The sequence below is a fragment of the Xyrauchen texanus genome, chromosome 38 (genome assembly GCF_025860055.1).
Source record: "Xyrauchen texanus isolate HMW12.3.18 chromosome 38, RBS_HiC_50CHRs, whole genome shotgun sequence".
NCBI lineage: Eukaryota > Metazoa > Chordata > Actinopteri > Cypriniformes > Catostomidae > Xyrauchen > Xyrauchen texanus.
Genome location: NC_068313.1, coordinates 2,371,430 through 2,398,546, shown reverse-complemented (window position 1 = coordinate 2,398,546; position 27,117 = coordinate 2,371,430). Strand labels below are relative to the sequence as shown.

Genomic DNA, 27,117 nt, shown 5'->3' with positions numbered 1-27,117 from the left:
GTTGAATAAATCAATCTTTAATATATGATGGAAGCCTCTGAACAGATGGTTTAAGAAAATGATCAAAATAGTTAATTAAAAGATAATGGCTCTAGTAGACAATCATTGATGGCCTTTGGGTTTAACCAACCAAGTAGAGCAACTGTTGCAGGCAGCATGATAGAATTGTAAAGCTGTGGCCTATCAGAAGGACTCCCTCCCATTTACTCACTCATTGCCTAGACTAGATCTGCTCATATTTGGCTGCTTCAACTCAGTTTTGATTATACTGAATTCTCAGTAAATTATTATAATTACACAATTTGTGATTATGTCTTACATTTAATTAACTGTGCATCAGAACACTTATAATAAATTAGGTAGCCTATATTCCAATTATTTTTAACCACCTAAAATCAGTGCATATAACCTTAAACATTTGGAGCTTCTGATACTGGTTTGATTTAATGCCTTTCTGCACCATGTAAACAGTTACCCGTACAGACGTCCTAACATTCGGTTGAGTTCAAGCCTATGTCTTCTCTACTTTCACCTCTCAAGCAACTCCATCTTTCTTGAAATGCACTGCTGCAATATGCTATTGTGGGGAAATGCCAGACTTTATATCATACCATGTCCTCTTTACACATCAGAAAATTTGCTAAATCCTGCAACTGAGCCCTCTACGGCATATGGGATGGTTGTAGGGGTTACTTTCACTCTTGGCATTTCCAGGGTCTGGACCTAACAATATGAACACAATATAGCCCTGCAATAAATGTTATGTATATGAAGGATATAATGATATATTTTTGTTGAGATTTTGTCAGGAAGATCTTGATTGATCGCTGGTTATTTATTCTGGTGGTGTTTTATTGGATTGCATTATAAACCCATGGGCCAATGATTGGGTGATGGGCAGTGGATGGGGTATCTTTAAAATGTTATGTTTACAAAATAAATAACCTTTTTCATGATTGTCTACCAGAGCCTCTTCCCTCTCTGTCTGCTAGTCATGAAGAGGACTTTGTGACCCTTGACACTGAAGGTACACCTGAAGCTGAGGCAAAGGACACTCCTGATACCCCAGTCACTGAAATGCCAGGTCGGCAACCAATCATTCGCCTTTAACACCAACTTTGTACTGGTGTCACCGGTTATCAATGTTTTTATTTTTTTCCGAAACTTGATTCTAAACACCTGCTTCTTCGGCGGACTGGACGGTTATGAATAGAACTTGACCGATAATTTTATATTTGGTATTTTTTCTCTCGATATTCAAGCATTTTACATTAATTAGGGACCAAGCACAGAAGGTGTGAAGCCCCTATTGTATCTGTTGATGTTCTTCTCATTATTTTTTCACTGAAAGTCTATGGCAGCCCATTGAACCTTACATGAAAAAGCTATGAAATTTGGCACACTGATAGAGGACACTCGAATGTAAGTGACCCAAATTTGGGGTCTCTAATTCAAACCCTCAAGTGCCACCAACAGTTCAAAGTTTCACTTAAGTGGGGGCCTGGGTAGGTCAGCAAGTAAAGACGCTGACTACCACACCTGGCGTTGCAAGTTCGAATCCAGGGTGTGCTGAGTGACTCCAGTCAGGCTTCCTAAGCAACCAATTGGCCCTGTTGCTAGGGTGGGTAGTGTCACATGGGGTAACCCACTCGTGGTCGCTATGTCGTGGTTCTCGCTCTCGTTGGGAATAGCATGAGTCTCCACACATGCTAGGTCTCCGCGGTAATGCGCTCAACAAGCCATGTGATAAGATGCTCGGATTGACTGTCTCCGACGTGGAGGCAAGTCACTTCGCCACCACAAGGACCTAGAACGCATAGGGAATTGGGCATGACAAATTGGTGAGGGGAAAAAAAAGTGTCAGGCCTATTACTTTTAATTAGCATTGTTTTTCAGCTCAACCTGCTCTATTTCCGCCATTTTTGAATTTTCCCCCCCAAAAAAACATTTTTTTTTCAACCTCCCCCTTGGACCATATTCGCTGGAAATTTTGCACGTAACATCTAGAGACACTATGATTTGTTATGATGATATACAAAACCGCTCTCCTATAACACTTCAACTAAATCAATTGCGAACGCGGCAAAATGGATGTGTGGCTATATCTTCATAACATTTGGCCTATTGACACAAAACTTGGTAAATGTCATCACAACCATGACCTGAGGGTACCTGCACCATTTAGGCACAGCACCACCTAGTGGGCAGGAGATATGGAAAAATTTCTAATTTTGTTTAGCTTTTGAAAAGTTTGGCCTAAAATTAAGAGGCTGGTCTCTTTAGACTCCTTTTGGGCATACTGAGTCAAATGATACCCAATTTACCTAATGTACCTGGGTATTGGCCATTTAGAATTTTGTCTCTATTGCTGTATATTACAAACACATTGGCGTATCATTATGGAATTTGGTTTGTGTCATTGGGGCCATGTCCTTAAGGTATGCAAAACGTTTGGTGACAGTGCCACCTAGTGTTCAAAAGTTTTGCTTATAACTTTTTAATATTTTGGCCTATTGTTATGAGACTTGTGGTGTTGGCTTCCTTTGGTCATGCTGAGTATGTTGATAGAACATTTCCAATGGTTGGCCATACTTCCTGTCTGCCATTTCTGATATCCTCCTAGATCATAAGTCCGATTTTCACAAAATGTTGCATGTGTAAACTTAGTTATGAAAAGCTTTTTGATGGATAAATCCATTCACGTTTAACTCATCAATGAATTTAATGGCAAGATGTCAATTCAGAGGCTGTATGTCTTGAAATCTTTGCTGCATTGACATGAAACTTAGTTTTTGGCATTTTTACCAAGCCCTTACAATAGCATATCAATTTGGTGACAGTGCCACTTATTGGTCAAAAGTTATAAGCATTTATATAACACTAAGCATTAAAAGGAATGCCTTTTTTACAGCTCTACCTTAAATCATACCAAAACTAGTGGGTTGATGTCCCGTGTTGGAAATCCAGTGACGCTGGTAGTGACTATTCTCTCTGACCAATCAGTGATCTGCAGGATTTGACGTCACATTTAGGCTCGGCTCGCTTGGAACTTCGACCGAGGTGGTACTAAAAGTATGAGGTACTATCCACAGTGGAAAAACCCCAAAAAGGGAGCAGAATCGAGTTGAGACGAGAAAAAGCCCCATTAGAGTATAATTTTGGCATAAACTCATAGATATTCATGGGGCAAAATACTCTCAATTGCTTTGTCGGGTTAATGAAAGCGTTAATGAGATGGCTACAGACACGCAGCTCGCTGTAAAACGCTAACATTCGTGCTCTGTCAGCAGGGATTCATTAGGCAGCTGCTTTAAAGTACACTGGCAAATAGTGCTGGTGATGTATTAAATATTAATGATATAATCCTTATAATATTGCTGATGTAAAATTGACCAATATCATGAATATCTCCAAATATTAGTAACTGTTACAAATCTATTTTACACCTACAAATGCGGCACATAGTAACAGAAAAGGAGATTACATCATTTCAGGAAAATCTGGAACATGTAAACCGTCAAATACACATTGACTTTTCTGTGTCTAAATCCTGCCTTCATGTGCTATTAGAATTATCCTTCTTCCCACTTCCGAAGTGGTAATTGCGAGAACATCGTGTTCATCCAAATAATCACAGACAGTCAGCATAAACTTCCTCCATATGACTCCAGCAGTTAAATAAATAAATTAACATCTTCTAAAACGTCACGATCACATTTAAAATGTAAAAAAAAATAAAAATGAATCGGGGCTCTCACTCAAGTAGGAAAAATCTCACAAATTTATTAAGAGGTCCCAAAAGAGTTAAAAAAATGTGCAAGTCTTAAAAGTAAAAAATATAGATATTAAATTCCTATTTAATAATGGCAACAAACAACGGCAGCAACAATAATAATAGGCTAAATAAATGTTTTAATGTTTTCAAATGGAGAATATATATATCACGATAAGGGAGTCTCCCAACATTGCATGAATGTTCATCAAATATCCCTATTTGATTTAAATATTTGAATATGTAAAAATGACTTGAGGTGTACGAAGCACAGCTTAATAAATAATAGAATTTATAACAATTATTCATTTCCCTTAAACAAATAATTTTGATTATGACAATTTATTGTCTGTCAGTTAAATGTCATAATCATGACAGTCCTAAATTAAATTTATGAATAAAAGGATGGCATAGTATAATTGGTATGTTTATATAAAAATGCCCCTGAAATACAAATCCTTTTAATGGAAAAGTTAATTTTGACATGTACATGGTGTCATTTTTATTTATACACATGTAACCGTATTTAAATATTATATATGAATTTGTCCTTTGTTGAATTAAAGTTATTATTATTGGCACTTGTGTATTACAGGATCTCTGAAGAATTGGTTTAGGGATTTTGCAGAATCCCTAAACGAAGGTCAAAGTTTGGCACCTAACCTGTCCCGCACCGTTTCTCGTACACCCATGAACTGGTGTCAGATCGGCTGTCTTTATAAGGAGACGTGCTATGAAGTTTGAGCCATCGGGAGTACAATGTTTGCCCGGTGAGCGTATGATTTTTCAACCAGCCGGAGAAAAAAATTCCATAGATTTAACATTAACAAGAAATCCGAGGGATCATATTTCCGGATCAGAATTCCATAGAGACATGGGGGTTCGCTTGAGACATTTAAGTTATCAAGTGGGCATTTAAGAATTACCTTTGTAACTGTCTAGCCACACCCTAGCAACAATTCAGAACTGCCTAGCAACCCTATAGAAAACCCCATATAACCAGGACATCGTGGTGTTGGGCCTCATGTACTCTGGTAGGAGACAAAGGCAGGCCTACATACAGTCATAAAGCCTGATAACACAAACAGCACCAAAATCAAACAAAAGGAGTCCAAAACAGACTACAGATCCCATCAAGCCTTGCTCACTTTACACGTAGGTATGAAATTCTGAAGGATCGATCTCCACTCCTATTGGATGGAATGCATGACAGAACGCATCCCTAAACCATGATGTCATCATGTGTGTAAAACCCCAGATATTCCTCCCAAGCTTTGCTTCCAGCGACGGTATGCGCCGCGTCTAGCTGCAGCCCTGCTGCTCCCAGGTGTAGCCTCGTTGCCCAAGGAATTAACGTATGTACGCAGCTGTATCTTTGGGTCCACCACAGGACAAGATCATGTTGCTCACAATCAACATCCTCTTCATGTTCTGTAAACATTAAACAGTGTAAATCAATACATATGGCATATTTGATGCTGTGCTATTCAATGTCATGTAGCGCATGAGTCATATGAGCTAATCTTATAATGCTTGACAGCCCATGATCACTATATGCTTCGGTTGTGTGGACGATTTCATCAAAACATCTTATTCAAAAGTTCAAACTTCAAAGAATTCAGCTCTTGACAATATACCAAACTCTGAAAGAGAAAGAGGTGACCGAACATTGTGTGTGATCGCAGCAGCATTATGGCAAGCCAGATTAACATTTAATCAAATGGATGAAATACATTTTAGATATCTATAATTCAATTTCACTAGTTAAAATGCTCATTTTTTGATGTCAGTAATTACATTTACACTAGTAAATGATTCTTGAGATAAGGGACAAAACATGTCCTACATACAAAAGTCCTCTATGAACAAAATCAAGAAATTTATTATAAAAATCATCATCCCTCTCTGTCCTCTTAAGGGGCTCTGTATGTGTCAAACCAGTATATTACAATATTGCATTTCAATCAACCACTCACTTTTATAGAAAATAAAGATATGGAAGCGCAGCGTAGGACTAGCAGCTGTACATCATCACATCATTAGCTGGGTAATTCCTAGCCAATCGCATGTAAGCCATTGCTTTATAAGTCTGCTCACAATCTATCACATTGCTGTTTCAGTGTGCTAACACGGCAACCTCCACCACCCCACCACCACCAGTTGAGCCCTGTCCCGCAGGGGGGTAGGCTCCTCGTCCCTGCCTCCTATCTCCGGCAGGATATGACGGTTCCGGGTACAAATCCCTCGGACCGCCGGACGGGGCCTACGCTAAAGAGAGAGACATTACTTTCTGTTTTACATTTATCAAATAAATGGCATCTTAAACTTCACTCAAGCCTGCATGTCTTCCCGATATATTCTGCCTTATATCTCCTTTTGTGTTTCACACAATGAACATGTCTCATCGTTTTAATTTGATTGATGAGCTAACTTAAAATCTGTCAAATTGAAACTACCTTTAAATTGCCTGTAATTTGTTATTATACATACATTTGTGAATGCAGTTCATTATTAAGATTTATATATTGTAGAAAAAGTTTACTCCAAAGAATTCTTAATTTGTAAATGTATATCCTGTAGAAATTAAACAATGAGTATCTGAATGTGCTGTGTGTTTAATAAATAGTAAATATGGCTTATTTACTCATTTTTAAGTATTTGAGATTTTAAAAACAAAAGTAGAAAATACGTGAACTGAAATCAACATTGTTTCGACGTCAGGTCAGGTTTATGTTAGTTTTCATTGGCATGAATGACGTAGATTCAACGTGACTTCGATGAGCAAAAAGATGCTGAATCAATATCGTTTCGATGCCAAGAGAGAGAGAGAGAGAGAGAGAGAGACATCAATTCTACATTAATTCTGTGTCGGTTTGTCATCAGTGGTTTCTTTCCACATGAACAAATCTACAGGTTAAAATGATATTGTAAAGCTTTTATATTTTAGATAAATATTTAGATTGTTATGCTTATAAAATGAACAAGCATGTATGTTCTTATTGTAAATATAAATTAAATTACACATTATATTGAGTTATTTTTTCTTTTGTGGCAGTAGCGATGTTGCTTGTTGTGCAAATGTTCAAATTCTTCATATTTTTCATGATGATCTCTTGATCTTCAGTGGACATAAATCACGCTGTATTTCTCGTGAGAAGTAAATCATGTCGACTCTTTTCAAGCTTCACCCATTGTCTGTTCATGACAAAAGTCAGTCAGTCATGTGCACGAGCTACAGGGTTAATCATCAGAATCAAAGAGGTCACAGAGAACAAGACATGTTGACATGTCTCCTGGGATCATTTTAGATTTGTGAATATAGTTCATGTGACAATCATAATCAATTTGTTTGCACGTATCCATTTATCACATTGTTTAGTACTCAGACTTAACTCTTAATTAAATAATAAAATAATAATGCATTGTTACAATAGCAAAATAATTCGAATAATCAAGGTACCAGAAAACACTTCCCATTTATTTTGTTGTTGATGTTAAAGGCTGTGCGTCCAATCAAACAGTTTTTAACACAAATTCATCCTCAAAAACCATCAACAAAACTACACAAGTTAAAGAAAATAAAGATATATATCATGATAAACTTTTTTGTTGATCATAATTGATCTGTTTAAAGACCATCTAAAACCATCAAACAAACTAAAATCATATTCAGCCTATATGACATGTTAAATGTTGATTTTAAGGAGTTTATTTCTCTTTTGTACAATAAATAATTTTATTACTGTGTGGTACAAACTTGATATCATGTAGCGAAACTAGTTGAAAACTTCTTTTCTAATTTGTTACATCACACAGTTTCACTGATGATCCCCATTTAATATAAAACGCAGGATATAGAGGTTGAGTGAATGTGGTGTGGACTCTGTGGATGAGGGTCAGTGTGTCAGAGACGTTGTAGAAGGACAGAGTTCCTGCACTGTGATCCACATACACTCCTATTCTACAACATCTGGAGGAGACACCGAGATCAGTGTTTATGTTATTGTGAGAGAATGAGTAACTGAGGGGAGAACAGGACAAACTCCAGGACTGATCATTACGTCCAAACATACACTCAAGACCCCGTCCCTTCCTGCTGATGCTCTTATATGACACTGATATAAACACACCAAAACCACCACTCCACTCGATCTCCCAGTAACAGCGTCTACACACACTCTCTCTACACAACACCTGATGATAATAATCAAATCTATCTGGATGATCAGGATAACGCTGGAGTGTGTCAGTGTATTTAATCACTCTGTTCTCTTCAGACAGATGGAGGTTTTTATTCACTGTGTTTAGATCCACTGTGAACTGATGGAAATCTGATGAGATAAAAACACACGTCATTTAATTTCATTGAGTCAATCTTGTCAGTGTGTGCATGTATATACAGTACGTCTCGGGTTACATGTGTAACCCTTGTTCCCTGAAAAAGGCGGAACGAGATGTTGCGCTGCTTTGCCGCACTGGGACGTCCCAGGACTGCTCTTCAAAAAGAAGTATCTGACGACACCTGGTGACGTATCCATTTATAGCCTGGCCTCAGGTGCATCTAATCATTACATCAGCCGAGGCTATAAATTCCGGTCAATGTTCATTGACGTGTTTCACACATTATTTCAGCTTGGCTCACAGCAAGAGCTGTTCCCCTAGCGCTTAGCAGCGCAACATCTCGTTCCGCCTTTTTCAGGGAACAAGGGTTACACATGTAACCCGAGACGTTCCCTTTACAAAAGGCTTCACTTTGATGTTGCGCTGCTAAGCGCTAGGGGAACGCAATACCCACGCCGCCGCACTTGGGGCTGTCCGGACCCCTACGGTTGTGCAGTGTACTCACAAAAACGCGAGAGGTCTCAGACATGAGCTTCAGATGTCGACTCAAGGGCATAAGAGCCCGGAGTAGCATAAACATCTAAACCATTCAATTTTGATGAATGTGTGCGGAGAGGACCAGCCTGCCGCATCACAAACTTGTTCAGGCATGAGCTGAGATGTCGACTCAAGGGCATAAGAGCCCGGAGTAGCAAAGCATCTAACCCATAAAGTTCGATGAATGTGTGCGAAGAGAACCCTGTCGCAACACAAACTTGTCATAAAAACTGATGAATGTGAGCGGAGAGGACCAGCCTGCCGCATCACAAACTTGTTCAGGCAGGAGCTGAGATGTCGACTCAAGGGCATAAGAGCCCGGAGTAGCAAAGCATCTAACCCATAAAGTTCGATGAATGTGTGCGAAGAGAACCCTGTCGCAACACAAACTTGTCATAAAAACTGATGAATGTGAGCGGAGAGGACCAGCCTGCCGCATCACAAACTTGTTCAGGCATGAGCTGAGATGTCGACTCAAGGGCATAAGAGCCCGGAGTAGCAAAGCATCTAACCCATAAAGTTCGATGAATGTGTGCGAAGAGAACCCTGTCGCAACACAAACTTGTCATAAAAACTGATGAATGTGAGCGGAGAGGACCAGCCTGCCGCATCACAAACTTGTTCAGGCATGAGCTGAGATGTCGACTCAAGGGCATAAGAGCCCGGAGTAGCAAAGCATCTAACCCATAAAGTTCGATGAATGTGTGCGAAGAGAACCCTGTCGCAACACAAACTTGTCATAAAAACTGATGAATGTGAGCGGAGAGGACCAGCCTGCCGCATCACAAACTTGTTCAGGCATGAGCTGAGATGTCGACTCAAGGGCATAAGAGCCCGGAGTAGCAAAGCATCTAACCCATAAAGATTGATGAATGTGTGCGAAGAGAACCCTGTCGCACCACAAACTTGTCATAAAAACTGATGAATGTGAGCGGAGAGGACCAGCCTGCCGCATCACAAACTTGTTCAGGCATGAGCTGAGATGTCGACTCAAGGGCATAAGAGCCCGGAGTAGCAAAGCATCTAACCCATAAAGATTGATGAATGTGTGCGAAGAGAACCCTGTCGCACCACAAACTTGTCATAAAAACTGATGAATGTGAGCGGAGAGGACCAGCCTGCCGCATCACAAACTTGTTCAGGTATGAGCTGAGATGTCGACTCAAGGGCATAAGAGCCCGGAGTGCAGAACATCCAAACTAAAAAAGTCCAATGAATGTGTGCGGAGAGGACAACCTGCCGCATCACACACTTGTTTAGGCATGGGCTGAGATGCCGACTCAAGGGCATAAGAGCCCGGAGTAGCATAAACATCTAAACCATTCAATTTTGATGAATGTGTGCGGAGAGGACCAGCCTGCCGCATCACAAACTTGTTCAGGCATGAGCTGAGATGTCGACTCAAGGGCATAAGAGCCCGGAGTAGCAAAGCATCTAACCCATAAAGTTCGATGAATGTGTGCGAAGAGAACCCTGTCGCAACACAAACTTGTCATAAAAACTGATGAATGTGAGCGGAGAGGACCAGCCTGCCGCATCACAAACTTGTTCAGGCAGGAGCTGAGATGTCGACTCAAGGGCATAAGAGCCCGGAGTAGCAAAGCATCTAACCCATAAAGTTCGATGAATGTGTGCGAAGAGAACCCTGTCGCAACACAAACTTGTCATAAAAACTGATGAATGTGAGCGGAGAGGACCAGCCTGCCGCATCACAAACTTGTTCAGGCATGAGCTGAGATGTCGACTCAAGGGCATAAGAGCCCGGAGTAGCAAAGCATCTAACCCATAAAGTTCGATGAATGTGTGCGAAGAGAACCCTGTCGCAACACAAACTTGTCATAAAACTGATGAATGTGAGCGGAGAGGACCAGCCTGCCGCATCACAAACTTGTTCAGGCATGAGCTGAGATGTCGACTCAAGGGCATAAGAGCCCGGAGTAGCAAAGCATCTAACCCATAAAGATTGATGAATGTGTGCGAAGAGAACCCTGTCGCACCACAAACTTGTCATAAAAACTGATGAATGTGAGCGGAGAGGACCAGCCTGCCGCATCACAAACTTGTTCAGGTATGAGCTGAGATGTCGACTCAAGGGCATAAGAGCCCGGAGTGCAGAACATCCAAACTAAAAAGTCCAATGAATGTGTGCGGAGAGGACAACCTGCCGCATCACACACTTGTTTAGGCATGGGCTGAGATGCCGACTCAAGGGCATAAGAGCCCGGAGTAGCAAAGCATCTAGCCCATAAAGTTCAATGAATGTGTGCGAAGAGAACCCTATCGCAACACAAACTTGTCATAAAAACTGATGAATGTGAGCGGAGAGGACAAGCCTGCCGCATCACAAACTTGTTCAGGCATGAGCTGAGATGTCGACTCAAGGGCATAAGAGCCCGGAGTGCAGAACATCCAAACTAAAAAGGTGCAATGAATGTGTGCGGAGAGGACAACCTGCCGCATCACACACTTGTTTAGGCATGGGCTGAGATGCCGACTCAAGGGCATAAGAGCCCGGAGTAGCAAAGCATCTAGCCCATAAAGTTTGATGAATGTGTGCGAAGAGAACCCTATCGCAACACAAACTTGTCATAAAAACTGATGAATGTGAGCGGAGAGGACAAGCCTGCCGCATCACAAACTTGTTCAGGCATGAGTTGAGATGTCGACTCAAGGGCATAAGAGCCCGGAGTGCAGAACATCCAAACTAAAAAGGTGCAATGAATGTGTGCGGAGGGGACAACCTGCCGCATCACAAACTTGTTTAGGCATGGGCTGAGATGTCGACTCAAGGACATAAGAGCCCGGAGTGGCAAAACATCCAAACTATAAAAATCCAATGAATGTGTGCGGAGAGGACAACCTGCCGCATCACAAACATGCTGCAGAGGGAGACCTCTAGCCAAGGTTTTAGAGGAGGAGAGCCCTCTGGTAGAGTGCGCCCTGAAACCTACTGGCGAAGCTTGACCGCGCGCCTCGTAGGCCCGGGCAATAATGAGGATGCCTCTTTGAGGGCACCCCGCCCACCAAGCCGTGGCAAACCGCAGTGGCCACATAGAACCTGGCAGTGGCGAGGCAAGTGCCCGCTGACAGTTCTTTCTACAGAAAATCCAGAACTGAAACAAACTGGCAGTTAGCTGGTTCTGTAATAAGAACTTTAGTAGAAGGAAACGCATGCAGGTGCATTTGCGTTACTACGTTCAGCCCCTCCCAAGGGGGAGGGGGGGGACTGGGCGACTCGGGGAGAAGTAGAGGAGACATTGCGCTATCAACAGAGGCGAAGAGGTCCTCTTCTGCCCTGTAGAATCTACCCAGATCAGTTCCAAGTGGAGGGAGCCCTAGCACTTGAAATGGTCTCGATAATCTCAAGAGAAAACCCTGTGAACCTCATTTGGTACCCTTAGGGGCCAGACATGAAAGGTTTCACAATTCGGGCCAGGGATGAAATATCGTCCCCTGTGCCTGAGACAGAAGGTCCCTCCTGTCCGGAATCGCCCAAGGCGAGCCGTTGAGGAGAGATACAATTTCCGAGAACCAAATCCTGTTCGGCCAGTGAGGCGCTATCAGTAAGAGGCAAGACCCTTGCTGGCGAACTCTGGCTAAGACTCCTGGGAGCAGAGAAACCGGGGGAAAAGCATACAAACACATTCTGGGCCATGTATGCGCCATCGCGTCCAGACCCAGGGGGGGCTGGGTGACTCAGAGAGAAGTAGAGGGGACATTGCGCAGTCTCTTGAGAGGCGAAGAGGTCCACTTCTGCTCTGTAAAATCTCTCCCAAATTTGTTGTACTACCTCGGGGTGGAGTTTCCACTCGCCCCTTGGTATGTTCTGTCTGGACAGCAAATCTGCTCCCACATTTAGGCGTCCAGGGAAGTAAATTGCCCTGAGTGACAGGAGCTTGCCCTGGGCCCAAAGGAGAATCCGACGTGTCAGAAATACAGCTGACAAGAACGTGGGTCTCCTTGATGATTTATGTAAGAAGCTACCGCTGTATTGTCCACCCGCACCAAGACATGGCAGCCTCAGGAGGAGGTATTTCAGGGCCAGAAATACAGCCATCAACCCGAGACAGTGACTGTGACAACCGAGCTGACGACCCTCCTATCCCCTTAAGCTGGACGACCACTTAAGGCTGCTACCCCGCCCGTCAGGGAGCAGTCTGCGACAACAAGACGCACCTAGAGTGGGACCCAAGGCAGAAAACCGGGTCTGAACCACATAGAAAGGGAACGAAGCCTGAGGCGCGTAACCCTATTTAGCCCAGGGGTTTTGGCCCTTGGAAGAAATCCCCTGGCTTTTGGCCACAACAAAAACGGTCTCATGAGCAGAAGGTCCAGAGGGATCACCGTGGACGCGTTCGCCCTAAGACCTGGAAATCGTTGATACTGATAACAGTGCAACCTAGCCTGACTTTGCTCAGGGTGATCTGAATGGACTCAATCCTAGCGGGAGACAGTTGTGCCCGCATTGAGATTGAACTCCATACGATGCCCCGATAGACAGTGTTCTGAGTGGGAGAGAGGACGCTTTTCTTGGCGTTGAGTCTCAACCCCAGAGAAACAGATGAGCTAAGACGATGTCCCTGTGCTGAACTGCCAGTTCCTGGAACTGCGCTAGGATCAGCCAGTCGTCTACGTAATTCAGAATGCAGATGCCCCGGAGTCCCAAGGAGCCAGCGCTACATCATGCATTGTGAATGTGCGGGTAAAAAGGGCTAGGCTGAGTGAAAGAACCTGACCCTGGAAGATTTCGCCCCCGGAAGTAAACCTCAGGAACTTTCCATGTTGTGGCAGAACTTCTAAATGAAGTATAGAAGTGCGTCATAAGATCGATGGTGACCAGCCAAACGAGTTGTAGGGCTTGAGACACGACCGTCTTGACAGGCATCATCTTGGACTTGAACACCCACGGGTAGTTCAAGCTTTAAGATCTAAGCCAGACGCCACCCCTCACCCTCCACGGGAAACGGAAGTATTTAGTGTAATAACCTAACTCTCTCTCTGGAAGGGGAACACATACCATGGCCCCTTTAACCAGGAGATTGAGTTGTTTTTTTTTTTTTTTTTTACACAAAAAGAAATCCGGTTTACGGTAGTGAGAACACGCCGTTGAAACACGGAAAAGTGGCGAGAGAATTAAATCCTGTCGCCCTTATAAGACCCACAGAAAAGAATATATCCGGCAGAAGTTTCCACGCTGCCAGGATCTCTGAGATGGGTATTATATTTTAACACTTCCTGCTGAGGGGTTGTCGGGTGTTTCAGCGTCCTGAATAAAATGCAGGAACAGCTTAAAACACCCAATTTTGACGGAAGCCTCTGCAACCCGAAACACCAAGAGGTGGCGGGAATGGAGGGGCTTCGAGGGGGTACCGGGAGGGGTGAAGTGAAGCACGCGCCCCATCCCGAGGGGAGCTACCCCCTAATCTAGGCGCAAGACCGTCAGGGTTTTCTCTTACTATAATTTATAGTCCTGAGGTCTTGCTTCGGGGGCTGGCGAGGGCGGCGAGACTGTCCCCAATCCCTAGGAGGAGGAGCACGACTCGCAACGCTTTGCTTTTGAGCCTCCCTTCAGTCAGGACCGAGGTGGGTCTGAGGCTTGCTCGTCAAGCGCAGAACCCACACTCAGGTCGTCCAGGAGGTCAGCCTGGTACGCCTGAAAAACAGCATAGTGTGCAGAGCAGCACCAGCCTGACCTGCTGCTTGATAAGCCCTTCCCACTAAAGTGGAGGTTGTCCTACAAGGCTTTGAGGGGAGAGAGGGCTTTAAGTGACGATGCCGAGCCCGGCGAGAGATAGCCCGCAAGCGTCTCTTCGACCGGCGGCATCACTGAATACCCCCGTGCCTCAGCACCCACGATAGTCAAATATAATGACGTCGAGGGTATGAGAACACGGGAAGAATATATATATATATATATATATATATATATATATATATTTTATATATATATATATTATTTATTTTTATTTTTTATATATATATATATAAAATATATATATATATATTTTTTTATTTGTATTTTTTTTTGGGGGGTTCTCCATGAGCGAAAAAGCTCTTCATGGAGGTTATCAAAGAAAGGGAAGGGACCCATGAGGCGTTCCCTTTCTTAGACTAGAAGATAAAATCTATCCCCTAATTTGGAGCGTTTGGGGGTCTCTTTTTCGCGTGGCCAGTCCAATCTGGCAACCGCACAAGTAACTACATCGAGCAATTCCTCCGTAGATTTTTTATCGCGGACGGAAAGCTCGGAGGCGGGAAGAGAATCGCGATCCACCTCATGATCCGAAGAAGCGTCGGAACGCGCTCGAGATCATGTGAAGGACCAGCTGGGTTTGGGGAGAGAGTGAGAAAGGGATCAACCCGTCTCTTGCTCCTCAGCCAAATCCATGCACGAGCCTGCTGACTCCCGGAAGCAAGCGAGGCGAGCACGACGCACTCTGCCTGTTAAAGCAAATTGCAGTGCTCGCACCCACCCTGCTGCAACGCGAGAGCAGCGTGCTCTTACCCCCAAACAAACAGCAAAAACTGATGTGTGCCGTCTTCAGCTATAGAGCGAGAAGAGGGGAACACGCACCGTTTGCTTTCAGTCATTCTCTCTTTTTTTAGAAATATATATATATATAATATTTTCCAAACAGAAGAGAAAAGAACAATGTTCACTGCACACTGTCTAACTGATTATATCTCCTAACAGAGGAAAGAAAGTTTTGACAGGGTGTGTGAAACACACAGAAACAGAATCGCTCTGAAAAAAGAGTTTCTGACGACACCTGGTGACGTATCCATTTATAGCCTGGCCTCAGGTGCATCTAATGATTACATCAGCCGAGGCTATAAATTCCGGTCAATGTTCATTGACGTGTTTCACACATTATTTCAGCTTGGCTCACAGCAAGAGCTGTTCCCCTAGCGCTTAGCAGCGCAACATCAAAGTGAAGCCTTTTGTAAAGGGAACTGTATGTCTCTGTGTGTGTTTGTTTCATTGGGTGAAGGTGAGCAACAATGTTTAATGACATACTTATAATATATATTAGCATCTGTAACTAAGAATATATATTTGTATTCTCAATACTCATATCTGTAATAAATAACATTGTTATCGTGTGTTATTGGATACATGTCAATAATGTATAAATATTAAATGTTTACTTTTCTTATATTTATTGTACATTTGAACTTGTTTTGTAGCAATTCTATGAAGTTTAATAATAACTCAAATGTAATTTATAATTCTGAGACTGAAGAATGAAACTCAGTTTTTTTTTCTGCTGTTTTAAAGCTGAACAGATTTTTAAGACCAAATCTGCTCTAATGTCTGTTAATCTTGTGTTATTTCACATTGATATGCATATATATTTCATCTTACAGTAGCATGTGTTGTTTGATTCTTTATAGTGACTTACATCGTACAAGGTCATTCCTGGTCTTGGGTTCATCAGTGATAATTTCAATGCATGTTACTATGGTAATAAACAGACACAGTTACTGTCATTTTCACATTGTATGTACATTTATTATGTTTTATTTCGATGAATATCTGATACTTTACCTCTGTCAGATATCTTGTCAATGTGTTCTGTGCAGAAATCCTCCAGTTGTTGTTTCAGTTGAGAGACAGATTTGATCACCTCATCAAAAGACAGGAGAGAACTGACAGTGATGTTGGGTAAGACTGAAGATCCAGGAGGTGTAGAGAAAGACTGAAAACTCTACAGAAAAACAACATGATAATACAGAGACAAAAAGCTTCATCACCTCCACTACAGTCACATTTATACTGTGATGATTCAATGAAAATGATCAAACACTTTGACTGTATCTGTTCTGTATGTGCTATTATTCTATGATGTTCTTGATGTTCTCAGTGTGATGAATATTAATGAGGAGATGTGTTACCTGCAGGAACTGGATGTGATCATGTGTATGTGAAAGCTGCTCCAGCTCAGTGTCTCTCCTCCTCAGATCAGTAATCTCCTGCTCCAGTCGCTCCAAGAGTCCTTCAGCTCGACTCACTGCAGCCTTTTCCTGATCTCTGATCAGCTGTATCATCTCAGAGCGTCTTCTCTCAATGGAGCTCATCAGTTCAGTAAAGATCCTCTCACTGTCCTCCACTGCTGTCTGTGCTGAGCGCTGTTACACACACATTACAATCAGCTCTTACTGACACCTCACACAGTCTGTGAGTCTCAAACTTCTCTTTCCTCTTCTCAAAACTCACCTTGTGAGACTCCACAGCTCTTCTCACCTCCTCCATCTTTTTCTCGCTCTCCTGGATTCTCTGTTGGGATTTTTTCTGTGTTTCCTCCAAGTGACTCTGTTGATCAAACAAACTGCATTAAAATCTCAGATCTATACTGTATGATACAAAATCATTATTGTTATATTTCAGTTTTCACAAAACATGATTTCAAACAGGAACTAAAAACAATCATTTTTTATTTCATTTTGGTTTGTTCTGAGAAAATAGTTTTTTTTTGTTCTGGTTCAGAAGATCAGCTGCCTCCTTTCCAAAAGGTTACTGATTAGAAGAAAATAAAAGATTGGTTAATAACGTTCTTTTTAAAATGACAGTACTCTGTGCTGAGGGGTGGATGAAATGCCAATTGTAATATTGCCAGATCACGCAAGAGAAACAAGAAACCTGGTCTGGATAAACAAGCCCAAAATAAGACACTTTCACTCACCTCACCAAATTAAAACACTTACCTCACCAAAATAAAATACTTACCTCACCAAAATAAGACACTTACCTCACCAAATTAAAACACTTACCTCACCAAACTTACCTCACCAAAATAAGACACTCACCTCACCAAAATAAAACACTCACCTCACCAAAATAAAACACTTACTTCACCAAAATAAAACATTTACCTCACCAAAATAAAACACTTACCTCACCAAATTAAAACACTCACCTCACCAAAATAAAACACTCACCTCACCAAAATAAAACACTTACTTCACCAAAATAAAACACTCACCTCACCAAAATAAAACACTTACCTCACCAAAATAAGACACTTACTTCACCAAAATAAAACACTTACCTCACCAAAATAAAACATTTACCTCACCAAAATAAGACACTTACCTCACCAAAATAAAACACTTACCTCACCAAAATAAAACACTTACCTCACCAAAATAAGACACTTACCTCACCAAAATAAGTGATAATAAGCCATAAAATGTTTTCAGATGTGGTGAATTTATTATGAAGATAAATCAGTTGCAAAACTTGATTTTAAGCTTCTTGAGCTTGTAGATTTTAATTTTAGAACTTGTACAATAAATATTTATATTCTTAAGTTGAAATTTACATTAACAGAAATGATGTGAAAACTTGTAAAATAAAAATCTGAAGTTGAATGTTAAAATCTGCACTAGAAATAATCAAAAACCTGTTTTGAATTCAACCACATATCAGCATTAAAACCTCTCAAATCTGCCACTGCAACTTCAAATCTTCCGGCCTTGACTTTTGCAACTACTTTTGTGATAATCCTGCAGCAAAACTCAAGATGTGAGAGAACAGACTACCAGTGCTGGGTGGGGGCGGGGCCAATTAAATCATGACCAATCATAAGAGCTGGAACAACTGATGCTGCACCAATCAAAACTGATCATCTTAAAACATAATGACGTCACGTAACTGTGCCATAGAGGTCTTCACTGGCTTTAAAATGAAACCCGAACCTGAACTTATTACAGAGAGGAGGTGCACACTCTGACACGCTGGTGTCAGGAGCACAACCTCTCCCTCAACGTCAGTAAAACCAAGGAGCTTGTAGTGGACTTCAGGAGGAAAGACGGAGAACACAGCCCATCACCATCAATGGAGCACAGGTGGAGAGAGTCAGCAGCTTCAAGTTACTCGGTGTCCACATTACTGAGGAACTCACATGGTCCGTCCACACTGAGGCCGTTGTGAAGAAGGCTCGCCAGCGCCTCTTATTCCTGAGACGGCTGAGGAAGTTTGGAATGAACCACCACATCCTCACACGGTTCTACACCAGCACTGTAGAGAGCATCCTGACTGGCTGCATCACTGCCTGGTTCGGCAATAGCACCGCCCACAACCGCAAAGACCTGCAAAGGGTGGTGCGAACTGCCAGAAACATCATCGGAGGTGAGCTTCCCTCCCTCCAGGATATCTATAACAGGTAGTGTGTGAAAAAAGCTCGGAGGATCATCAGAGACTCCAGCCAACCGAGTCATGGTCTGCTCTCACTGCTACCATCAGGCAGGCGGTATCGCAGCATCAGGACCCGCACCAGCCGACTACATGACAACTTCTTCCCCCAAGCAGTCAGACTGTTGAACACTTGATCTATCAGGATCAGTAATTAGCCCTGCACTTTATTAATCTTATATCTCACACTGGACTGTCATAATTACATTCTCTTCACAATACAACTACTGTATATATACTCTTTATTTTTTATTGTATATGCATTCTATATTGTGTGTATTTTTTACTGTACATTGTATATTATTATTGCATTGTGTAATTTTGTGTACATTTGATATGTAAATTGTGTTTTGTAACTCTGTTGTTTATTGTAAATTGGTCCCTGTCATGACTGCTATGTTGCTCGGAACTACACACAAGACTTTCACCCACTGTTGCACTTGTGTACATGGTCATGTGACAATAAAGTGATTTGATTATGATTCAAAATAATGATTTTCTTTTGTGGTCATTACATGTTTGTCATTCATCTGCATTGGACTTGCACAACAACTTCAGCCTCATCATAAGCAAAGACTGCGCTGTGATGTGTGCATTTGTGAGCTGGTTTTGTATTAATGTTGTCCGTTAGATCATCATTCAGTTCTTCAGTCAGTGGAAAAGCAGACCGATCCAGTTACCCATCCAACCGACAGTGTGAGCAGTACAGTGGAAAAGTATGTGTGTGTGTGTGTGTCTGTGTCTATGTGTGTCTGTTTGTGTGTGTCTGTGTGTGTGTGTGTGTATGTGTGTGTCTGTGTCTATGTGTGTCTGTGTGTGTGTGTATGTGTGTGTGTCTGTGTCTATGTGTGTCTGTTTGTGTGTGTGTATGTGTGTGTGTGTGTCGTTGTGTGTGTATGTGTGTGTCTGTTTGTGTGTGTCTGTGTGTGTGTGTGTGTCTGTGTGTGTGTGTGTGTGTGTGTGTGTGTGTGTGTGTGTGTGTGTGTGTGTGTGTGGCATTTCCTGAGGCTGCAATGTGAACTAAAGACTTTTTGCTATTTTTTTAAAAGGGAAAAGCCATTCGATATGTCTTGCCCCCCCCCCTTCCTGTTTCAGCAGGAAATACATCAGAACACCCAATAGAACTGCGCAGTCGTCAAGAAACTTCACTGCGAGTTTATTGCTGTGCATTTATTACATTAAATTAGTCAGGAGTATTCATTTAACAGTTTTTAAGATCTGGCCATAAACATGTTCATAATCATGTTCACATTCAGATGAGCAACAGACTACAGAAGTGAACTTCGGCCTTTAGATTGTGCAAATGAGCTGACATAATGTCCGTAACATCCACTGTGATAACATACTGTATTTATTTTTTTAAATCTAAAGGTTTTACTGCACTCCTCAGCTAAGACATTTGCATGAAAACATTTGATGGAATAAGACACGATTAGATTTGTTCACTTTAACGGTGCATTTTCTTGTTTTGGAAGGCAGTGTAACTGAACTATGGCCAGAAAAGCATTAAACACATGAGCTCTGGTCAGCAGCTGTGACCAGACGACCAGTGAATCCTGTTGCACCCACTGCTGAGTTTTGCACAGAGAGTGCTTTGATTATTAGACCGCGATGCGATTTTATCAAAATTAGTTGGAGGTCCAGATAAAAATGATTGGCTAACCGGCGAAATGAAAATGAAAATTTGAGCATTTAAGAATAACTTTATGTAAATATGAGCAGGGACCCCATGCAACAACTACCAATAAAGTGCAGGCAGTGGAGCTCATGTTATCTGTCAATAATGTGGGGCATCCTGCAGTTGGAACCAGGGGGTCAGGAATTGTGGGTTAGCAGGACCCTGTTAACACCTGCTGGTAGATGCTAGAACTACACCCTATACAATTCATACCTGCTTCTTAGTCCTCTCGGCAGAAGCTGATACGGTGTCGTGATTTCTGTGATCATCCATCGTGCACAACATGCAGATACACTTCTGATCAGTACGACAGAAAACCTCCAGAAGCTTATTGTGTTGACGGCAGATCATCTCCTGGAATCGTCCTGTAGCGTCCATCAGATTGTGTCTCTTACCTTGGAAGAGATTCTCATGTTGTTCAAGGTGATTTTGACAGTAAGAGTTCAGACACTCCAGACAGGACTTGACAGCTTTGTGTTTTCTTCCAGTACAGACGTCACACTCCACATCTCCAGCTCCAGCGTAACAGTGAGCAGGAACAGCAGTTTGGAGTTTCATCGTCTTCAGTTTCTCCACCATTTCAACTAGCATGGTATTTTTATATAACACAGGTCTTGTAGTGAATGTGTGTCTGCACTGAGGACAGCTGTAGACTCCCTTCACATCATCCTGATTCCAGCAGTCTGTAATACAGCTCATACAGTAACTGTGTCCACAGGGAATGGTCACTGGATCCTTCAGTATATCCAGACAGATAGAACAGCAGAACTGCTCATGAGCCACTGGAATATATTCTGCCATTTTACTGCATGTACTCTGAGACAGAGAGACACGTACAACAGCTCGACAGCACTTTAGTTTCTGTTTCCCTGAAATGATCAGTTGACACAGTTTCCTGGTTCAATGTTTGAGAGGCGTGTGCAAAACAAGTTTGTGTCTTTACAGATAATGTTCACTAGGTGTCAGACTCACGTTGGATCTTACTGCCATTTCTGTTTGTAATCAGTTCTCATGTCCATCTGTAGTTTTTCACTAAATCAACAGATGTAGTTCAGGTTTAAGAGCATATTAGTTCTGATGCTGTAAAGCTTCATGGATTCAGTTTGCTCTAAACCTATTCATTTCAATTTAACTGTACCAATCACAGAATCCCTTAAGATAGTTCAGTTTGTCAAGAACTCTCGGACCTTCAGTTTATCAGACTGTGATCACAGTGTCCTAGACACACAATCAGCCAATGGTGAAGTGGAATTAAATCTGGAAGAGAGTTCAAGAGGACTGTGAACCTCAACCTCACTGGTTATCTCCTTCAATGGCAGGTATCGCCGGCGATCTTCTGATTGGAATTGTTTGCATTAACTGTATGTTATTAACATTTCAAGTCTTATTTATTCGTGACTAACTATGTGTAACGGTGTTCAAATGACTGTTAAATTCATGCTAAGATTGGGACATCTCGCCATTGGTTGATGCGGCAGCATATTTGCATGTATTTGCATAGGTTACATAGTGGGGTGGCGCTACGTGATCCACAGCACAGCCTCATATCTCTCGCTGTTGGTAAGTTGCTCTGATGATTGCTCCGTTATTAAAATGAATTATGTTCATCTGCAGACACAAGTTCGACGTTTAAGTCACACAAGAATGTATCTGATTAATCTGTGATCATTCTGATCCTGTCAGTCGGGTCAAATATGTAATATGTGCAGAGATAAATTCAAGATGTATGTGTATCCCAGGTATGTGTTTTTATGAAGTGTATACATGTTCTGTGTTAAGAAATTCCCAATGTAATCAAAATAGAGCTAATGAGCACATGTAGATTGCTCTGCACGTGCTGTGCTCATGACTGCGTCATTACAGTCGCAGGGTTGTATCTTTCTTCTTTTCTATTTTTCCTTTTATAGAAAAACTACATATAAAATGATGGTCATTCACTGTGTTTTGATGCCTTGTATTAGAATATGTTTCTATATTGCTATAACAGTAATGAGGGAATAAAAGATGCAAATTTTTGTATTTTATTTTTAAATACTTATTTTATTTGTGTATTTCTGAACGCTATATGATCACTATCAAAATGTGAAGCTGTGAGATGTGCAGAGCCTCATATCTCTCGCTGTTGATGACTGAGCAACATTGAACCACTGTATTGTCCCAGGTCCAATAAAAGAGGAAGCCTTGAGAGACAATCCACCTGCTCTCATAGTGAATTCTTACACACAGACCCAGTCACATATGCATCATAAGAAAGGTCTAATACTAATAGCCAGTGTTTCACAATAGAAATTTTACTGTCTGAGTAATTTCTCAGCGAGTAAAGACACTGACTATCACTCCTGGGGTTGCAAGTTTGAATCCAGTGTGTGCTGAGTGACTCCAGCCAGGTCTCCTCAGCAACCAAATTGGCCCAGTTGCTAGGGAGGGTAGAGTCACATGGGGTAACCTCCTCGTGGTCACTGAAATGTGGTTCACACTCGTGGTGAGTTGTGCGTGGATGCTGCAGAGGATAGCATGAAGCTTTAACACGCGTTACATCTCTGCGGTAATGCGCTCAAGCCACGTGAAAAGATGTGTGGATTGACGGTCTCAGACATGGAGGCATCTGAGATTTGTCCTCCACCTCCCGGATTAAGGTGAGTCACTAGCCACCATGTGGACTTACAGCACATTGGGAATTGGGCATTCCAAATTGGGGAGAAAAAAAATAAAATAATCAAGAGTTATGAAATTGTTATAAAGACGCATGTCTTGATGTAATCTCCATATGATTTGGTTTAGCAGGCTTCAGAGAACAACATCCAATAGAAAATTTAGTCCAACGGTTAACACATTTATCGAAATGTTAATTTGTTGAAATGTTAAATATTATTTATGTCCATTTTATACTAAATTATGTGATATGATCTGCTGACATGCTGTAATTCTTTCATAAGTTAGAAGGTGCACAATTTCATTTCTTTGTCAAAATATATGACAGGTACTCTCCATCCCATCCCATAGTAGGATAAAATATGTATCAAGCATAAAATGAATCAGTTGACTGCTGAGACTTATTGTAAATAAATAGATGAATAAAAAATATATGGTTTGTCTATTATTTCCATGCAGTCTCTGGTATTTGTATATGATTATTGACAGTTCTGTAGCTGTAATTGCAGAAGAGCTGTACACCTGCTATCATCTTCACCTGCCAATAATCTGCTTTCTGTCCCATTATATGATTGAACACACACTGCTATATTAACTCAATCATGATTGGAAGTATAAAATATATGTACAAGATAATGTTTATTTTATAATGATTACTATTCTGTATTTAGAATAGTTTTTTGAGTATTTCCTTTTAGGCTTGTGCTCAAAACAAGAGGTTAATGTTTAATATAGTAAAGGCGCTGAATGCAATAATTATCTGAATGAAGGCTTGAAATGTGATGGGTGGGATTTGATTATGGGGAGGGGGGTAAACAGAATATTGTGATTATGCTAATAATCTGAGAAATGATAATCACAGTAAGATATGTGGAGTACTCCTACTTTTATCGCTTTATACTGGCATGTAGACGCTTAAATCATATTTCTTCCAGTCTGACCAAAGTGTGCCTGCGCCAGTGCTGCAGATGGATGATGTAACGTTCAAGCACAGCCTTGTTCAAAAACATCACGAAACAGAAGCTGCACTTCTCGGCTTCATGTGAAACGGCACATTCTTGCACTGTTTTCCAGCAGTGGTGCCCCCCAACTGCAGAATCTACAGCCCCACGGCAAAATAAATCATATTTCCTGAGTTGTGAATGTCCTTTACAGTCTCAACTGAATGTTGGGGAGATAAAAAGACAAAATTCGTACAAATGACTTTGTCCTCACAGGCAGAACACAACAACTTCCAGCGCGTGTATTCTAATTCACACACAAATGACTCTTATGAACCGATTCGTTGTAGTGAATCAAAACAGACACAGCAGCCAGTGTAGTCTGACAAACAAATGACTCGTGTGAACCGATTCTTTTAATAAACCGTTAAAAAAGACTCACAAACTGACTGACTCATTTTCTTTATGTCAAGCTGTATTTGAAGATACCTGAAGCCCTGTAAAATCAGGAGTGTTCCCTTACAAAATAATCTTAACTATTCACAAACTTGCTGCAGATTTGTAGCTTGTTATTTTCACATGCAAATGAGCTTGTGTTTTGCCATAAATGTTTGCCAGAAGTTTGCAGCTCTTCACCGGTAGACAACCTTTGCCAACAATGGACAATATACCGCAAGTTTCCCTCAAAGCTAATTTTCTTGTGAAAATTAACTATGGAGAATTTGCGGCAAGTTTGTGGCAAATTTGCAGTGAACTTTTTGTAAGGGTTGGGAGGCATGCACTGGCTGCGTCTTTTGAAAATGTGGTGAGAACTCAATTGTGCTGAAACATGGGATGTTGTGATCCTTTAAGAGAAAAAATGGACAGTGTTCAACAATGACTTTGCCAGCTATATAAATCTCACAATTCATCATATGTTATCCTCATATTTAGTTAGAGCTAGCATGGTATGACTAGTGACTTGAAGGTAATCTGGACAAGATGGCGCTGGTGTGTGTGACTTGCCGCCTGCTGCCTGGCTTGCTTTTTTTATGTTTTTTTATGTGTCTTATAATTAAAAATAATATACAATGCTGGTGTATGATCGACAAATGCTCCTCAACATTCAAAACGAAGATCTGAGCGGACCACACTTTTGTCCCCCTCTTTTTCTGGCAGATATACTTGCATGCCTTCGCTGACTGCCGTGTACTCTTCTCTGGAGAAAACATCCCAGAAGATGAAGAAAACAAGGAGGCATAGCCGTCAAACTAATGTTTTGCCTGGCATCTTGATCTGTGTTTCAGCCTCGTCTGGGTTTTCTTGTTCGAGAGTTGGTTTGTGACCGCTTCATGTCATTGCATTCCCTTAAAGTACCATACCAATGGATTTTGCCTCCAACCCCATCAGTCCAATTCTCCATACTTAAGTCAACTCATCTCTGTTGAGTTGGAGGGAATGTTCGTCCACTGTGTCATGCATCACAGCCCGCCAATGATCCGATGTTGATCAGGATGGCTCAGATTAATGCTAGATCACTGGTAAATAAGACATTTATTCTGAATGATTTTCTCACCTCTCATAGCTTGGATTTTTTATTTGTGGATGAGATATGGGTGAATGATACCACACGGTCACTCTGTCACAGGTCTGTAGAACATCAGAACAAAAACTGAAAAAAGACAATCTTCAGGTGTTTTATGACATATTAAGTGATTATTTGTTTAAATATCAGAAGGCAGTGAAAGTATCTAAGTCTAAGGTCAAAGTATTTCTCTGACATTATTGCAAAAAACTGTAATAGACATAGAGCGCTTTTCAGTTTTCACACCCCCGTCGGTCTCCACATCATCCACCATCACCCGCTCTAACTCGCCAACATTCTAACTCCATAATCATTCAATTATCAGCTACACCTGTGTCCAGTATCATCGTCATTAAGGACTCTATACATACCCTCCTTTAGTTCAAACACACATTGTCTAGTCTCGTCTCTATGTATTCAGACCATGATGCTCTTCACACAGAACACATTATCATTATCATTATTTCTATTTCAGTGTGTGGTGTTATTTCACATGTTCCTTGTTATTTTCCTTCTTGCTGATCTGCATCAAAGATTTTTGCAGATGGGTTACCAATTCTGACCATCACGGTCTTCATTCCTGACAGAAGACTAGACAGTTTAAATGGACCCAGCAGGACCCGATACATCACAGCCAGCGCTCACTGCTCACGAACAGCTGTTACAAAGCCATGGGGATATGTTGCAACAAATTCAATACACCTTAGATTCTGTGTTATGGGCACTAACCTCTTCCACTCCCGCATCAAACGACAGAGCTGGAACCGCAGCGGCACCACGCGAGAATGAATCTCACACCAGGGGCTTCCACATCTGATCCTCCTTCAGTCCCATCGCAAACCAACCCTCTGGTTACACTGATGTACTGTCGTGGTTCCACAGATGAGTGTAATGCTTCCTTCTCCAATATTTTCTGGCATTTGAGATACAGCCCAGCCGATTTCCCACTGACCGATAGAAGATCGCATATGTCGGCTCAATCTGGAGACAAGGAAGTCCAGTTACCCAGTAAGTCAACATGTTCTTTACTCACTTCCGAGAATTATTCGAACATCAGCTGGGGATTCTCATGCTAGCGATCATGAAAAGATGCTGAATCAACGCCAGAGATCAACGTTGTTTCGGTGCCGAGAGAACTCAATTCTACGTTGTTTCGGTTTGCTATCTGGGAACTCCCTTCATTTTCTCTCAAATGGCCTTTTTGTATTTGCACATCGTTTTCTGTTTGTTTGACAGTCGAGTTTTCCTTTACGAAGTGGATTGCGTTTATTTGCAAAATTTCTTTGTTTAGTTTTGGCAGATATTTGGCTCCATACACAGATGTTCCATTCTGCCAGCAAGACAAATAAAGGTTTAGAACACTTGATTTGACGTGTCCAATGTAGACAGCCTGAAGCGTTGCATCAATGGATGCGCCCGTTGTAGATAATAAAAAAA

General features: G+C 41.6%; 1 protein-coding gene across 2 annotated transcripts; it reads right to left on the bottom strand.

Moving 5' to 3' along the window:
• Positions 1-3,873: 3,873 nt before the first annotated feature.
• Positions 3,874-21,389, bottom strand: LOC127632045 (E3 ubiquitin/ISG15 ligase TRIM25-like). Of its 2 annotated transcripts, none has more exons than XM_052110512.1 (6): positions 20,737-21,389; positions 16,869-16,964; positions 16,547-16,780; positions 16,200-16,359; positions 16,054-16,110; positions 3,874-5,203 (listed from the first exon to the last, which is right to left on the bottom strand). In XM_052110512.1, coding segments are annotated over exons 1-6 (1,137 nt in total). In that variant the 5' UTR covers positions 21,325-21,389; the 3' UTR covers positions 3,874-5,201. The 2 variants fall into 2 exon arrangements, with proteins under 2 accessions (XP_051966472.1, XP_051966471.1); XM_052110511.1 differs by lacking the exon at positions 3,874-5,203 and adding an exon at positions 5,918-8,103.
• Positions 21,390-27,117: the final 5,728 nt, after the last annotated feature.